This window comes from Gadus macrocephalus, chromosome 21, assembly GCF_031168955.1.
Source record: "Gadus macrocephalus chromosome 21, ASM3116895v1".
NCBI classification, from domain to species: Eukaryota; Metazoa; Chordata; class Actinopteri; order Gadiformes; family Gadidae; genus Gadus; species Gadus macrocephalus.
The window spans coordinates 8,742,443-8,759,877 of record NC_082402.1 but is presented as its reverse complement, the minus strand read 5'-3'; the positions used below and the strand labels follow the sequence as shown (position 1 = coordinate 8,759,877).

General features: G+C 50.4%; 1 protein-coding gene across 3 annotated transcripts in view; it reads left to right on the top strand.

Moving 5' to 3' along the window:
• LOC132449494 (rho guanine nucleotide exchange factor TIAM2) overlaps window positions 1-17,435 on the top strand; it is a 41,577-nt gene that overhangs the window by 7,444 nt on the left and 16,698 nt on the right. For all 3 annotated transcript variants that reach the window (XM_060041157.1, XM_060041156.1, XM_060041155.1), the window contains exons 2-5: window positions 10,984-11,148; window positions 11,829-13,007; window positions 14,464-15,022; window positions 15,555-15,724. In XM_060041157.1, the coding sequence (XP_059897140.1) occupies window positions 11,835-13,007; window positions 14,464-15,022; window positions 15,555-15,724 (1,902 nt within the window). In that variant the 5' untranslated portion in view covers window positions 10,984-11,148; window positions 11,829-11,834. The remainder of the gene's footprint in view (window positions 1-10,983; window positions 11,149-11,828; window positions 13,008-14,463; window positions 15,023-15,554; window positions 15,725-17,435) is intronic.

The following is a 17,435-nucleotide window of genomic DNA, read 5'->3' as shown; positions in this document are numbered from 1 at the left end:
GAAGCTGCAGAAAAGCAGTTATAACTGATATAAACACAGGGATTCATTTACTATTATAATTATGTATGGATTTTCTCACAGTCCCAACAAGGATAATATGTGTAATAGCTAAAGAAGTTGACAAAAAATCTCCCACTTGCTCATTGTGTTCCCAGCGGATTGGAGCTCTTATGTAATGCAAAGGGATGTGGCAGAGGTGGGGTTGGATGTTCTCATATTGGGAGGAGCAGATCACTAAGCTTAGCTCAACTGTACAACCCAGTAGGAGCAGAAGCCACCAGCAAGAGAAAAGAGATCTTTCCTGGGGAAGCTCCCATTGTTCACAGATATCGTCGGGCAGAATGACCGTGAAACATTCTCAACCGTTCAAATCACCTGACATCGCCTCAGGCCTCTGATTGGTTAATCTTATCTTCTACAGATTTACTTTCCTAAAATTAGTGAGAGCCAAACACTGGACGTCACGTTCTTTAAACAACCCTCTTTAAACACCCCAAGGTGTGTCCTTTCCTCTTTCCTCTGGACTGGCGGGTGGAGAGGAAAGTAGAGGCTATATTTGTTCTCATCTGTATGACGAGAAAAGGACACGGGATGGGGGGGGTTGCTTGACCTAATGGCCGAGTTCGTCAAACTCCGGATAAGAGACTCTTTCTGATAGGTCAGACGATGGCGATAGGAAACGGTGTAATGGCGTGCATGCGCTCTGCATTCATGCATGGCGTGTGCGTGTGTGCATGCGTATGTCATACCTCATGGCCAAAATGGGACTCCATCATAGATGTCATCAAAACATAAACTAATAATTCCTTTGGCTCAATAGTGCGTGCTAGAAGGTTGACATTTTTAGACAATAACAGCAGGGCATTTCTGCCCCCCCTTTCATCTACAGTCTGAAACGTGCTAACACAGACGGCTACCAGCGTGGTTTGTTACTTCAGCACAATCCAATCAAATCCTCTGGGATCAACTGACATTCCTCCCATGTTGTGATCTTATATCCTGTTTAGCTTCAATATGAACATATTACATATGTAAGATACACACTGGACACCATGTTGGCTCTAACAATATAAATGATCTTCCCGGGTCAGAGCTGGTATTCTTATTACAGGTGTGTTTCATAGTGCGTGCGTGTGTGTTTGTGTGTACGCTTTTGTGTGTGTGTGTGTGTGTGTGTGTGTGTGTGTGTACGCTTGTGCGTGCATGTGTGCTAGTGTGTGTGTGCACATTTACTCAAGTCATGCCTCTCACCTTCTGGTATTTGGTGTCGACCCAGCAGTATAAGTTCACCAACCTGGCCTGTGTGTGTGTGTTACGTGTGTCTGACGAAGGCTTTTTCTGCGCTGCCAGAAGAGCTCACGAGAGCTTGTGTAGAGAGAGAAGGACGCAGCCTCCTCCTGCTCTCTCGAATCAAGTTCTCTTCCATCGCCATATTCCCCATGGTGCCTGGCTCCGCCCACGACACAATGAGGCCTATCACAACAGGCCCCTCAACACAATTGGTGGATGTGGACTCTGCATTGTGAAGCTAGCTGAACCTCCGACAGCTCCGCTGTGAAAGCTTTCACATTCCAGCCGGCTCAGTGCTTAGGTGCTGGCCGACGCTCAAGACCCACTGATCATCGTACCTATAAGCTGACCCGTCCAGGGAATGATGTCCGCTCTGTCACGAATGGCTCTCTTTGTTCCTGTTCCCCTGAGGCTACCATGGTTGGTATAGAGCTTGATGCTTAAACTACGGGTACGGGATGGCTCAATCTAGTTGGAGATGAGTCGCGGACCCCTAGATTAAAAAGTTGAGATGGTCGACACTCGGATCATGAAAGCTTTCATGCTGAATCCTTATTCAACTAGGGTAGGCTCATCCCATCAGGACAGCCAAGTTTCCCCCTCCCCAATGCAAAAGTCTATGAATGTGATGTCGAGTTTTCCACAGAATTTAGTAGAACACTCGACTAGACGAGTGAGTTCATGGTGAATTAACACCATGTATCTCGTGTGGCTCTTGTAGCGACGAGAGCTGCTCCAAGCTCTTTACGTACGCTGGTTGACACCCAGTGGTTGACAATGAGTGGTAGGCACCCTTTGTTGACATTCATGGCACAGTGCAGGCATGGCAACATAGCATGTCAGGGCCATTTAGGTGTGAGTTGGGTATCTTGATCAATGACACGTTGTCACTTTAGCCAGCAACCAGCCAATTCCTGAGATGACGAGGATTGAAGAAGCTTGCCTCTACCTCCTGAGCTTCTGCCCTCCTCCCAAAACACTCTTGGTCTGGCTAGCACAACTCACCACTAGCTAGTTCTACTAATGAGCCAACACAGTGAGGGTCGCCGTTGGAATGGAAACAATTTGGTGACTCAGGTAGAAAACCACAGGTACAAATTATTGCATTTCAAAGAAAAATCACCTCAATTCCTTCCCCTGCAACCCCCCTCCAACCATGCACACTAAGCTTCTGTTTACCCTGCGGTGCGTCTGTGTTGACACAGGCTCAGCCAAAACCCCTGTATCCTGCTCATTAGCTTGTATGCGTGAGTGAGTGTGCGTTTCTGTGCCGTGGCACGGTCCTGCAAACGGGCAATCCGGTTATGTGTGCCTCTGTGTCAATGGGAAACATCAAAGGGAAAATATGCTGCATGTGCTCTTTGGCTCTTGAGAAAATGCTTTCATTTGAAGCAACAGTGAATGGAGATGCATGTGATTAAGGAACAGGTAGTGGCAAGGGGCATGTTGCTCAAGGATGCTTACAGGTAGGTTACGGACATTGGGGGATCGAACCCAGAACCTTTTGGCTGGGAGTTGGCCTTAGCCACTCCACTACACAGCCCCCTCCTTTCCAGGCGGGTGTGCATCATAAACACTGGGTAGATACAGAGCTACAATGAGCTCCACAACGTCCTCCTCTACCACGGAGGGCCCGCGTGTCGACGTCTACGGCGGTCACACAGCATCTGGAGGCTGAATGGAAGGGCCCGCATCAGGGAGCCTCCCCCCTCTCCTCCCCCTCCTCCTCCCCATCCCCCTCCCTCTCCCCCTCCCTCTCCCCCTCCCTCACAAGCCCCCAGATATTGGACAAAAGAGTCGGGGAAGAAAAGAGAGTGTGTTCAGAGAAATAATCAAACGTCTCTGGCCACGCTGTGAGCGCGGAAGAAAGGGGAAGAGAGTTGAACAACGGGGCCAGTTGTCCGGAGCCGGTTTGTTTGGGACTCGTGTTGGCCGCCGGTCTGAATGACGGGCGTGGTCGGGAGTCTGGGCTGTGTAGATGTCACTGTGGCAGATGTCATGTTTAAAATACTTTGGAGTAAATTCCATCCGTTTGGAAAAGCGGAACTTAGCCAATCCCTGGTTCTTCGGAAATTCAGAGGATACAAAAATAAATAATGTTTATATTTCAATTCATTTTCATTTGATGTATTTAAAGTCCTCCCTTTACATCCCACAAAAATGAGATATCCTGTACATGAATCACTTAGTCCGTTCACACGTTTGTCAGTAAGGTAGTTGGTTGGTTAATCAGTGAGGCCTTGGGTCAGTCAGTAGGTTAGATTGAGGGGTCTCTGTGGAGCGTCTGCCCGGGTCCCAGCAGTCTTGTAGGCAGCGTACCAGAGCGTCGTGTGTATAACCTCACTCAACAAAAATTCTCCCTCGTTCTATTTCCTCCGTCGACTCCTGGCGGGCGATGAGGGGCCGGTCCAGGAATAGTCATCTTGTCCTGGCGGCGGTCCCTCCGACAGAAAACCCTTCCAGGGGGAAAACTGTTTACTTCACCCACATAGAAAAAAAGAGAAAGCAACAAAACAGCCATTTTGGAATCCATCTAGTGTTTCTTTTCCACCCCCGCACTGACTTCAACACCATCCCCCAGGAAAAGTGTTGTTGGCCTGTTAACTCAGCCTCCCGTTGCCATGGATAACACTTAACGGCTGCTGGGGAGCACGGTGATCTCCCGGGGTGTTCTAATTGGTGGCTAATCGAATGAAACGCCAGCCGTTTCACAGAGGCTAACGGATGGCGGCCGGGGGATTAGGTCCTAGCGCTAGGTTTAGATTGAGAGTTTTAGATTTGAGAGGTATTGTGGTGAAGGGTCGCTGGTTGAATACAATGTGTCCACGTTGACTTTTCTCATTGCCGGTGACAGTATTAACAGGTCAGATCATATGAGCATCCTGAGAGTAGAAACCAGAATCTAGTTCCTCAGTCTGTTGGTGCTGGTACTGATGGCTCTATGATGGCAGAACAACAGTGTAGACAGAGTATCCCTAGGGTGAGACACACTCTTGATGACATGAATAGCCTTCCTACTTCCAGAAAGTAGTAGAGCGCCTGTAATAGACTGCTCTGACAAGACCACCCTGGTGGGTCCCTTGCAAATATTTTGAATAGGTTTAGTTCTGGATCCAGAAATCCAGAACCGGAATACAACCCAGAATCCAAGGAGCTTCAATAAGTATTTTTGGATCCGGTGAGTCAATATGAGTCTCCCTCAAAGGCAGACGTGTGGCCTGGAGGAGGCATCTAAGAGTAATCGGGCAACTCACTCATCTGTCCTGAGAGATCAGGGGAAAGGTGGCCGACCGAAGAGGAGCCAAGTCAATATCATTACTCCTCCGGCTGGGCTACTGACCCAGCCAGAAGGTTATCTTCCCATCTTTAAACACAACAACGTGATACAACTGAGGGTATGTTCCTTTATGTCGTTATCTCCGTAGTGACCACAGAGGACTTGTCCTCATGTACTTTCTCAAACCGCCAAACCCTTCAGTTGAACAAGCACGTAAATCCCAAACCTACTATCTTGACCTCCATGTAGCTTTGTTTGTCTCTTCTTAAGTCCCTGCTGGCTGGACGCTCACGAAATGTATAACAGCTGCTTCTTATCGCATTTAATCTAGTCCCGATGTATCCCAGTATGAAACCAACTATACCCAGTGTGTGTAACTATATTTATAAATATAAAATTATCTGATAGCGAGCTAATTTTCATAATAATACACCCATTTGGACGTTTCCATCCAAAGCATATTACAATAACCCAAGTGCATGCACTGTAAGCATGGGTGGGCCCAGTAGGGAATTGAACCCCGGGCCCTAACCCTGGCACAGTGGATGCCTTGCTCTACCAGTTGAGCGAGGCAGGACCGTTTTGCCCTCATGCACATTGTGACTTCTGTATGTGTGTGCGTATGTGCGTGTGTCTCTGCAGAGGAGTGTCAGCTAAACACCAGGGAGGTTAAAACATCTATAAATGCCCCTCAGTATTTTCTGCTTTGCATGCTAAACCCCGAGAGGAGGAAGCAGCTGTGCACAGGGGCCACACCGAACGCAACGTTTGGCCCCTCCCGGTTCCAGGGGCCCCCGCCCCGTCTGTCGCTGCTATCTCGAGCACAAGGGCCCCAGTCAGCCCGAAACAGGAAACAGACCTCTCCCTCACACTGGACTCACTTCCTGTGGCAGAGAGAGGGAGAGAGAGTTGGGTTGGTGGCCCCGTGGCCCCCAGTCGCTGCCTGCTCCTTATCGAAGACCCCCTTTGTATTTCTCAAGAGGGGCAGAGAGGAGGGACTGTTGCGGTTTTTGTTCCCACACGAAGGGTAAATGTTGGTCTTGAGGTGGGGAAAGGCGTTGGGCTCTGTGGTAGAGCTGAAGGGTTCTGATGCTATCTGTGAGATTAATGGTAGAAAACAACGGCTCCTAGGTTCCAATGTCCTCATCTTGGATAAGAGTTTGGCAAGGGTTGTTAAGTTGAAGGTATTACACTTATAAAGACCACAAGGAGACCTGTGTGTGCCTCAGCGTTGTGCGTTTGATTTAAGCAGATTGGATTATTTGTGTTATCAAAGAAAAGCGACCAGACTTTTATTAAATTAGCTACTTTCTTAGACACAAACTCTTGTTACTTGGTACATACCTAACCCTCTAGCAGACTAACCTGGTAATTCAATTCAATTCAATCGTATGTGTATAGCCCTTAATCACGGGTACAGTCTCAAAGGGCTTAACAGGCCATATATTTAGGACGGTACCAAAGTACCACAGTACACGAGACACACAGACCCACAACAACAATAGTGACCTACAAGACCAATCCAATGGGGGGGCACCAGTCGATCTGCCTGTGTGTTAGCAACCTCGGAACGTCCCCGTGGTAACTGTCGTCGGGGAGGGGGTCATTTTAAGACAACGGCAACATTTACTAGCATTCTCTATGCTTGCCGTCTTATGTTTACTGCAAAGAAACGTTGCCACGGTTTTGCTACAGGGAGCATAACCCATGCATTTAGCAGATTTAGTCAGCTGGCTACAATCCTGACAAATGTTGGTCGGTTGAATGACAGATCTAGGCTACGCTCTAATCTGTTTCTGCTACCGACCCCCCGAGCATGAACCAAAACAACCGCCCTGCTATCAGCACTGCACAAAGTACAGGTGTCGGAGGCCTGGAACGCCTTATTATGGATTAAGGCGGGCCAAATAAAGTATGTATATTATGTCTGAGACTCTGTGATAAAGCGAAACACAAAAGGCCGGTAGCTCCGTCGCCTCTCTGAGGTCTGAACACCAGGATGTTTTTCTTTCCCCCAACCTCCCATCACCTGAGAACCACAATAAAGCCACCTGCCGCCTTCATTGTCGACTACCGTGTGTCTGTCACCACCACCCCCATCCTCAACCGAGAAATAGGGAGAGATAGGGAGACCGATATGATTGGGATGGTTAGATGATTCTTAGGAATGGCGGATGGAACGGATAAGGCAAAAGAGATGGAATAATTGAAAGGACAGAGAGAAAGAGAGAGGTTAATCAGTAACGGGAAAGTCATTGTTATAAGTCGATGCATTCGTTGTTGATTGGTTGATGAGGGGTTAAGGAGATGAGCTGGTAGAGAGACTAAGTGATACAGAGAGAGAGAGCACTAGCTTCATTAAGAGGAAAAGTGGAGCGATGAAGGTTTATAGCGAGACAAAAATAAGATGTTTCTCACGTGTGGCATGGGTCATGCATGTGCCGGCATGCATGTGTGTGTGTGTGTGTGTGTGTGTGTGTGTGTGTGTGTGTGTGTGTGTGTGTGTGTGTGTGTGTGTGTGTGTGTGTGTGTGTGTGTGTGTGTGCGTGTGCGTGCGTATCAGCAGCCTGTCTCAGTCCAGCACCATGCTACTGGGGGTGTGCTGGCTGGAACAAGAGTCCCAGTCAGGCTCGCTCCCAGGTGGCTGCCTGCCCGTCACCACAGACCCCCCCCCCCCCTCTCCCACTCCCCTCCTCCATCCCCTCTCCACAGCCAGAACCGTTCCAGAGCCTTCACCACCACACACCCCACAGCCAGCCCCTCCAACTCTCCTCTGGCCGCCTCCTCTCCTCCCCCTCATCTCTCCTCTCTGTTGCTACCCGTCTCCCGCCTCGCCTCTCCCTCCATCTCCTCTTCTCACCCCCCTCCCCCCTTCGCTTTGGCACTTTGGTCAACTGTTGTTGTTTTTATAATGTGCTTCACAAATACATTTACATTACATTACATACATTTACATTACATTACATACATTTACATTACATTCTCAGCTCTGCGCCGATCTCCCTCTTCTCTCCTTCTACCTCTCCTCTTCTTCTCTACCATCCTATCCTCTATTCCTCCCACCCTGATCTTCCCTTGTCCGCTTACCTCGACTCTTCTCTCCTCCTCTCTTCCATCTTTCACTCCCTCCTCTCTTCCTCTCCATTCCTAATCTCCTCTCCTCCACCCCTCTGGACGCTTTTCCTCCCTCGCTTCTCTCCTTCCCACTCCTCTTCTTCTCTACCTCTCTCTGCCTTCCTCTTCCCTCTTATCCCCACCCTCTCCCCTCCATCCACTCCTCCTACCCACCGTTCTCCTCTCCTCTCTTCTCTCTTTCTGCTCCGTCCTCGTCCTCCGCTCTCCTCATGGTCTTCATGAACTGAGCGGTCCTGGTTCCATGTTGAACCGTCTCATGTTGTTGTTCAGAGAAGGGCACGGTGGCTACTCTGCGCTCCGATGACACACACGGAACGAATCTCCAGGCTGAATCACTGAGTGCTCTGGCTTTAATGACAACCACAGTTTGTTTGGGAAAACTCTGGCGCTCTTTCAGCCTCTGCCAGGTCCTCTCTGGTCTCGAGAGAGGCACTGCTGGAGTTGATCCCGGCTATAAACTAGGGATGGAATGACACCGACGCATCCAGTTTATGAGGACTGATGACTGGCCTGAATAGACTATCGGAGAAAAATCCAGTTATATAAATCATGATGAAATAATCTCAATAAAATGCGAAAATAATTCCCAATAAAAAAACGATGCACGCTTTACGCAGATGTCTCAAAACAACACAATTATATAAACTAATACCATTCAAATAATAGCTAACATGTTATGACCTCTCCCTCAAATTACTTTTATCTGTATATTCGGTTCAGTAAAGTCAAACCCTTCACAAATGTTCCCGGAAACTGTGGAAGAAGTTTTTTTTAATAGTATTCATGTCCGAGACTCCAAGTGCACCTCTCAGCCCTGCAACAGACACTGCTTAGAGGTGCCCTAGTTGTGCACAAGAGCACCACGGCACAACAGAGACGGAATAAGTAAGCCCAACCCACCACACCGGTCCAAAACCGCGAATTTGGCCATCGTATGACTAACTCCCTCCTATTGGACGAATATAACGATGGCTCAGGGGATACAATACACAACGATTACAAGAAGAGGCCATTAAAACGTCTCCTGGCCAAACCAGAGCCTTAATGGCTTCTGGCCGGCGGGGGAGCCTGCATACAGAGGGCCACAGTGCCTGGACACCGTGGGGATAATGGGAAGTGACACGTGTATTGGGAACAGGTGGCATTCCTCCATACAGGCCCAGCATCAAACCCCGCATTCAGCCGTCACTTCATCCACGGCAGAGGGGGAATCCCGACTGCAGTACGGCCGGCCCCATGTCTGCTGCGTCGGGAGGGGGGGGGGTCGTTGGTTCAGGGCCTGACGGCTCTTTGTTCTGTGGTAGAATGCGAGGGGTCCCCAGGGACTGGGTCTTGGGGGTTTGGGGGGTTGCCCCTATGAGGCAGCAGATGGTGGATGGGAGACCCCAGACAAAAGGTGGGCGACCGACCAAGCCCACTTCTTCTTCAGAGATGTTGGTCTGGGTCGAAGCTCTCCACCGCCACCACCTCTTCCTCCACCGCTGCTTCTGCTGCTGCTGCCCAGACCCCGACCTGTGGGTCACTTGGGGGGGGCGGGGTTAAGCGAACACATAGGAACCTCTGATTGGCCGGGAGCCAGAGAAGAGTGTGATTTCTGGGGTCTCACGTGTGTCAGGACGGATCGGCCGCTTCTATTGGACGTGCCTGCCAGTGACATCCCCGGTTCAAGTGCAGGCGTTGGGGTTTTGTCTTTGATGACATCTGCGTCCGTCTATTCAGCCCCACACTTTCCATATCAAGTGTTTGAAAGACTCTCTCTCTCTCACACACATACACCCACACTCACACACGCACACGCACACGCACACACACACACACACACACACACACACACACACACACACACACACACACACACACACACACACACACCACCATCACTTCCCTTACACACACACAAATATCCTTCATTTTCCCAAATTTCCATTTATCTAGATTAACTTTAAACAGTATGCTGTTTGGGATGAGGCACTTGGCTACAGACGGACAATTATGTTATCCATAACAATCTCAACATGAGGAAAAGCAAAGTTTGTGATGTTTTATTTTAAATTAAGTTTTTTGCGGAGTTCCCCGTGAAGAATTCCTCAACTCCCTGGTCTTGTGGACCCTGGCAGCTGGAGGACCTTCAGCTGGAGGCCTCCCCTCCTAGTTCAATGAAAGGGTCAAAGGTCGCATGCTTGTTCAGGGTAAGCAGTGCATTGTGCCGCTATGGAGACAGCCCCGCTCACTCCTCGCCTGAACCTCGGGTCCATGCTAACCTTTGACCTCTCCTAGCTGTGCAGGGAATTAGAATGCTAATCGCAGCCCGTGGCTCAAGAGTTCCTCAGTGTTATGTTTATGTTTTATTTCTGTGGACGATATGGCGATCGTAACTCATGTATAAGTAGGTATTGACGCCACAAGTAGTTTGTCTGACAGAAGAGGAGGGAAGAGGAAAATATAAGGAAAAAAAAAGGAGAGGATAAAAGTTCTATCTATCTCATTGTGTTTCCTCCCTTGGCCTGGTCAGGCTTCAGAGTTTGTTGTGGTGTGGTTTGATGGGAGGATGGTTTAGCCGACACAGTTAGGGTCAGTGTATCTGCTTCCATACAGGCTACTGTCGCCAAACACGCCCTGCCTCACCAGACTAAACACCACACCAAACACAGTGTCTCTCCTGTTTTTAGTGTGTTTAGGTTTGTATTTGAGAGGGTTTTGCTCTGCCTCCTGGCGAAGAAGCTTTCATCTCAAAGGCGTCCTCAGTTGTGTATAGCGACTAAAAACCCAGAACACAGGTAGACTTGTGACGCCGTTATTGAAATAACGCTTGGTTCCCAGAGGACTTCAGTCCCGGCGGTTTTCGGGGGGACTAGCAGAAGAAAACAGGCCCGGCGAAAACATTGAAAGAAGAAGGAAAGAAAACAGTGGATGAATTGGTTTGAAATTGCAGCGGGGCAAAGTAAACATCAGACAGGAGGAGTAGTGGCGGTAATAGGCAGCCTTTTTAAATGGGCCCCCTTCAACAAGCGAGCACGACGTCATAGGAAGAGCTGGGGAGCCCGGCACGGTGGGGTGGGGTGGGGGGGGGGGGGGGGTGAAGTGTGTTTAGATTATGGGTAGGGGTTGGAAATGGAGGGGGGGGGGGGGCTTGGATGGCGGATGGGGAGGGGGAGTGGAAGACCACAGCACCAACCTCCACCACTCACAACAGCCACGTCTGTGTGGAAATTGCTTACTTACTTAAGCCCCTCCTCCTCTTCCCCCTCCCCTCCTTTCTCTTTCCTTTTCTGCCTGGACAGATGATCTGGTGAGCGAGAGGGAAAGCGAGAGGGAGAGTGAGAGAGAGAGAGCGAGAGAGAGAGAGCAGCTGGAGGCGACGGAGAGAGGAGCTGCCATACGAAAGCCAGCTACCGACGAGGAAACAGGAGCATGAAAAGAAGCAGGAGTACGAAGCATTGCAACTGGTAAGGCTCGCTGTTGCACGTGTGTTTGTGTGTATTGCTGTATGTGTGTGCATGTGCATGTTTATTCTCAAAATGAGCAGAGACAAATGCATGTTGCATGTGCATTGCATCATGCTATGATACCTTTTTGTATAGTCGCTGTCTACCTGAAATGGTCAGTTCTTTCTATTTCATTATTTTTTGTTTAATACTTTTCTAATAGCTTTTTCAAAAGTATTTTTTTTACAGATTTTCTCATTCTTCATGACAGAATATGATTTAATATTATAATGGATTTTTTTGTATGGAGAACTTAAAGTTTTGCTGCCAAAGCACTAAAAGTGAAATTAGCTACAACTTAGAAAACGAAATGACGAATTGTAATATTGAAATATGTAATATTGAAATATTCCTCCATTTTCTTTCATGCATTAATTGTTTTTTGGTTATTTTTATACTTTTTCCCACAACTCACGCACAGTCTCCACTCGATGATGTCATATACCGGTGTAATTTTCCAGTTTCTTTCATTTATATTTATTTGTATTTTTTGTCATAGCTCACTCACTTTCTTTTTCCCGCCTGATCATCCGTTATATATTCAGTTTTGGTTATTTCCCTACTTTCCCCATCACTCCCTCCCTCATGGTCTCCCCTTGATGATGTCACGTGCCATCATCTTTGTGTCTCCCTTCCAACAGATCGCCATGGGAAACACCGACAGCCAGTTCGGCAGCATCATCGCTCCTGGCAAGTCCTGCTCTTCCGGCTTCCCCTCCTCGTCCTCCAAGCGGGGCAAGGAGGTGCCCTCCGCCCAGTGCTGGTGGCAGGGCAGCAGGTCCGGGGCCGGGGCCCGGGCCGGGGCCGGTGCCCGCGGTTACCCCCAGCCCAACAGCTCCTGGCAGTACCAACACCTTCCACACGGGGGCGCTATCACGACGGGAGGACCGATCCGAGACAATGTATCCCAAGTTGGGGGTCAAATCGACGGCGGTTGTCGTGGTTACCTGGAGAGCAGCATCAGAGGAGGTGGGGGCGGGCCCCTGGAGAAGCGGGGCGGGAGCCCCAAGGTGCTGCTCAGCAAGGACGGCAGCATGAGGGTGGAGTTCACCAACGGACGGGTGGTCCCGGCCGCGGGGGACCCGGGACCCCAGGGCCCCCCCGCCGCCTCCAAGGGGCCCGAGGTGCTGCGCACCAGCAAGGGCAGCTCCCTGAGCTCGGACGGCTCCTGGTACGACTCCCCCTGGGGGGTTGGCGGCGGCGGCGGCGGCGGCGGCGGCGGCGTTAATGGCGAGCTAGCGGACAGCGTGTTCATCTGCGGGCCCGAGGACGCCAGCGTGGGCTACGCCAGCAGCGGCTACAACACCTTCTCCTCCGCCCAGATGGACGACGTCTCCACGGGGGGCTTCAGCGGCAGCCTCCTGTTCCCCGGCGCCACCGGCAACACCGGCGCCCAAGCGGCGGGCAGCGGGAGCTTCATCACGTGTTCGTCCGGGCGCACCGAGGACAGCGACATGGGCGACTCGGCCGTCGAGTCCGAGACGCGGGACTCCGCCCTGGGCTCGCCGGGCTTCGTGAGTTCCCCCCGCCACGCCAGCGTGGCGCCCTTCCCCACGGCTGCAGGCCCCCAGCTCCACGGCCCCCTCCCCGGGAGGGGCTCCCCCTCCTTCCCCCGGGACGCCGCCGCCGTACGGGAGGAGACATTCGAGGACGGCTACTCATCGCGCACGCTACCCTGCCCCAAGGCGGGGGCCGGCTGTGACGGTGGCGCCGACGCCGTCGTTGCCCCGGGCAACAACCGGAAGGACTTCCTGAAGAACCGCATCAGACGCCTCAGCGACTGGACGGGAAGTCTGAGCAGGAAGAAGCGGCGGATGCAGGTGAGGGGGCGGCAGGTCGCTATCTGTTCTGTTGTGGTATTCTTCGTCAGTGGTGTGTTTTTCCCCTCCGTCTGTCTTTCTATGTTCGTCTGTGTCTGTTTATGTATTTCTATGTTTCACTGTTTCTTTGTCTTCCCAGGATTTTTCTTTGACATATTTGTTCATCTGTTTGTATACTTCTCTACGTGTTGTATGTTTAAGTGTCTTTGGGACCAGTTCCTGGTTCTTGAGCAGTCTTGAGCAATTTTGAATATTTCAAATGTAGTGGCGCAAACATGTAATGCATGTAGCAGTTGCAGTGGAAGCTGAAATGTTGTTTCATTATAGAAGCAGTAGAAGCAGAATTGTTTATCATAACCATTCTTCAAGTCTGCCATGCTGCTCTTTAACACTCTGACATGTGAGCAAATGCTGACATCACATCCTGTTTACAAAGTCCAACAGGAGCTCACATCCTGACCAGAGTCTCAACAATAGCTGGGGGCTTTCTACCAGGAGCAGGGATTGGGATATAATAGTAACAGTCAAAATCTTGACAACAGAGGGTCAAGTAAAAATCACTTCTGTGTCTAAAGTCAGTGCACGTAAGGGGATACCGAGAGAGACGACATTACCTGATGCAGGGGGCTCTCCTCCCTCTCCCAGACACTCTGTGAAGGCTGTTCACTGATCCATCACGTCAAAGCACAGCGCTGGATGCTGTTCCACACAGGGTCATCCGATGCCACCGTGGTGGCCGTGTTGAGGGCTGCTGCTGAGGGTAGTTTTGTCCGTAAGAGGAGCCCTGTTCCGTGCCTTGGCCCAGGACGATGTCTGTGCCCGTGCTGATTAACCAGTTCAATAATGCAAGTGGATGTGCTCCAGCAACGCGGTTTATCAGGGACATCTGTTGTGGTTAAAGTTAGCCTGGCACTGGGGGAGAGGAGGGGAGAGAGACAGATTGTCTCCCAGCGCTCTGGGGTTTTCCGGTTCGATTCCCCCTCAGTATGGTGGCGTCCTTGAGCAAGATGCCCGACTCTGAACTAGTCCAGATGAAGGCTGGTGGTCGTCATGCAGGGTGGCCACCGCAGGCGCTGTGTGGGTGTGTGTGGACTGGTAGGGGTAAGGGCGAAGTAGTTCAAGCGCTGTGAGGGAATGAGATGTTCTAGCTCAACCCAAACAACCAGTCATGCTACAATGTACCAACCTAATGACTGTGGTACTCTGTTGTTTCCCTGTATTTGATTAGATGACACTTTAATCTTCCTCCCACTTTCTCTTTTTTATTATCTTCGTTCTCTTTCCCTTCCTCATTCTTCCCTTTTTTTTATCGCCCTCTTTTTTTTCTTATCGCCGTCATCTTTCTTTTTCTCGTGTTTGGTGGTCTGCTGTAACTGTTAGAGTAACACGTACCATGGCTTGATCAGTTGTACCACACATCAAATCAAACTACCCCTGTGCCCCCCCCGCCCCCAAGGAGCCATACGGCAGCGAGACCGGCGAAGCCTTCAGCGGTGGCGTCGTCAACCCCGACCCCAACAACCACCACCACCACCTCCAGCCCGGCACTCTGTGGGCCACCAACCCCCTCCACATTCAAAACCAGAGCCCGCCGCCCCCGGCCCAGAGCCACCTCCAGCAGGCCCAGCCCCCCCAGCACCACCCCCCTGGCTGCAGCAGCAGTAACGCGGCGCTGCGTCACAACATCTACCAGAACTTCATGCAGGAGCTGGAGACGGGCCGCAGCGAGGCGGGCCGCACCAACCCCTCGGACGGGGCCGTGGACGAAGAGGACGAGGACGAGGACGAGGGGGCGGGGGAGGAGATGGCGGGGGGAGGGGACGGGGGGGGGGAGAGCAACGGCGGGTCCATGGGGTGCTCCCTGGAGCAGCTGGACCTCCTGTTTGAGAAGGAGCAGGGCGTGGTCCGCAGGGCGGGCTGGCTGTCCTTCAAGGCCCTCGTCACCGTCACCAAGGACCAGAAGCTGGAGATGGTAGCGCGACGCAAGTGGAAGCAGTACTGGGTCACGCTCAAAGGTAGGGGCCCCCTCTGAGACAAGTCTACTACACACACTACACACACACTACTGGGTCACGCTCAAAGGTAGGGGACCTCGGAGACAAGTCTACTACACACACTACACACACACTACTGGGTCACGCTCAAAGGTAGGGGCTCTCGGAGACATGTCTGCTGAAATGTAAACGTGAATAAGAAACTCTGTGCTATTTCCAACATTATCCAAAGCTCTTAACTCAAACAACAGCGCAGCTCTAGCTCTATTGAAACAGCCATGGCGCAATTTATGTTTCTAAACGGATCAATTTGGGGATAGGATAATCTGGTGTTGACAGTGTTGCCCATGAAAGGTGCTAGGTTTGAACCCCAATGTTTGCAGTCTACTTTTGGGCAATTTCCACACCCCACCTGCTACTAACTGAGATCTCAGTTATTTCCATCCGGATTTATCTAAATCCTCTTGCTAAATCGCTTAACACTTAACAATGGGCACATACATTCCACTACACCAAGCCCTACTTGACCTGATACCCTGTGACCTCCCTCCAGGTTGCACCCTGCTGTTCTACGAGACCTACGGGCAGAGCACGGCGGAGCTGGAGGACTCGTGCTACGCGCTGCTGGCCCAGGACAGCCTCGTCCAGGCGGCCCCGGAGCACCCCAAAAAGGAGAACGTCTTCTGCCTCAGCAACTCCTACGGAGACGTCTACCTCTTCCAGGTCAGAAGACAGCCAGCGTGCTCTCATATAGCTCGCATAGTTCAGAGGTCCTGTAGGCTCACATAGAAGCTAACGTATCATAACCATGAGATAATAATAAATGAAATTTATATAATAATAATAAATGAAATTTATATAGCGCTTAATATGGTACTCTAAAAGATGACCATAGCATACAATTGAAGTATCCTAGTGTAGGTTACAGTGGATCTAGTATATGAATGACATGGATACAAATGAAAATGTAATGCATTGAGTACCATTCATGTAGCCTGCAGCGTTCATGACGGTTCTTGTATGGACGTTGATGTTAAACACTGTATTCACTTTGAAAACATAAAATGCAACGATGCCAGAATTTTTCTGGTGTTAAACGGCGTTTACATTCGGGGTGTCACGCGCGATCTTCAACTAAGCAAGCCTTCATGTCAGAGACACAGCTCTACGAGAGAAAACGGAGGTTGTTGTTCCAAACGTACTTCTAAGCCATACAGTCAATGACATCGCAAACACTGATTGGCCGATTGGCGGAGGCAGGACATCATACCAAACGCTTCGGTCTCCGGGGGCAACGGCGACTCTGCTAAACAGGCCGGGCCGGCTGGTGTGAATAAAGGAGAGGAAAGACTGCAGTGGTTTGTGGTCGCCGCGCCGACCCCAGTCCCTTCGACGCTGCCACAAGTACGAACAGACCTCTGGCACATTTAGTTTGGCAGTTGTGCCCAGTAATGACTACGTTGGAGCTCTGGGTACGTCTTACTGTACTTTAATGGATCCCTTGTTTCAGGAGTCTTCAGGAAGAGGGGGGGATGGAGGGAAAACAAGATAGCAAATACAAAATGGCCTCTGTGTTGTTTATTCAGTTGGACAGTCATTGTTGTTCTTTATTATATTATAAGGTGAAACAAATGCTTGTTGGAGGTTAAAAGCACAACTGTTTATAAAGCCACAATTACAAAGAGCACAAATGGTGAAGGGCAAAATTAGTAAGTAATTTCTCTGTGTCACAGCCGTATGCTTTGGGCTTCAGGCTCCAAGTCCTGGGTCATTAACAGGCATGTTATGAGCGCAACAATTATTACAGAGGCAGTGAAATAAGGGCCGTGACATTGTCGTTAAGCGCCACAGGGCTCCGGCAGTAAATCTGCTAGAGGGCCCAGTGACGTGGGGGTAGTGGCAGCTCTTTGACCTGCGACATCCACTCAACGCAGCCGGAGAAAGAACGCCACGCGTTGACTTGGGAAACCTTTTTTATGTACTTCCTAAAAAAAGATCTTTCATTTCGATTCCGCTCGTGTGTGTGTGTGTGTGTGTGTGTGTGTGTGTGTGTGTGTGTGTGTGTGTGTGTGTGTGTGTGTGTGTGTGTGTGTGTGTGTGTGTGTGTGTGCTTACATTAATCATTCCCTCGGCCAGCCCATCTGCTCCAGATCACCACGGTAACTAGCCATGGTGGTAGAGGGGTCGATGAATGGAGTGAGGTGTAGCAAGGCTTTTGTCTGGACAAGGGTCATTTAATGAGATTTACGACCTCTCTCTCTCTCTCTCTCTCTCTCTCTCTCTCTCTCTCTCTCTCTCTCTCTCTCTCTCTCTCTCTCTCTCTCTCTCTCTCTCTCTCTCTCTCTCTCTCTCTCTCTCTCTCTCTCTCTCTCTCTCTCTCTCTCTCTCTCTCTCTCTCTCTCTCTCTCTCTCTCTCTCTCTCTCTCTCTCTCTC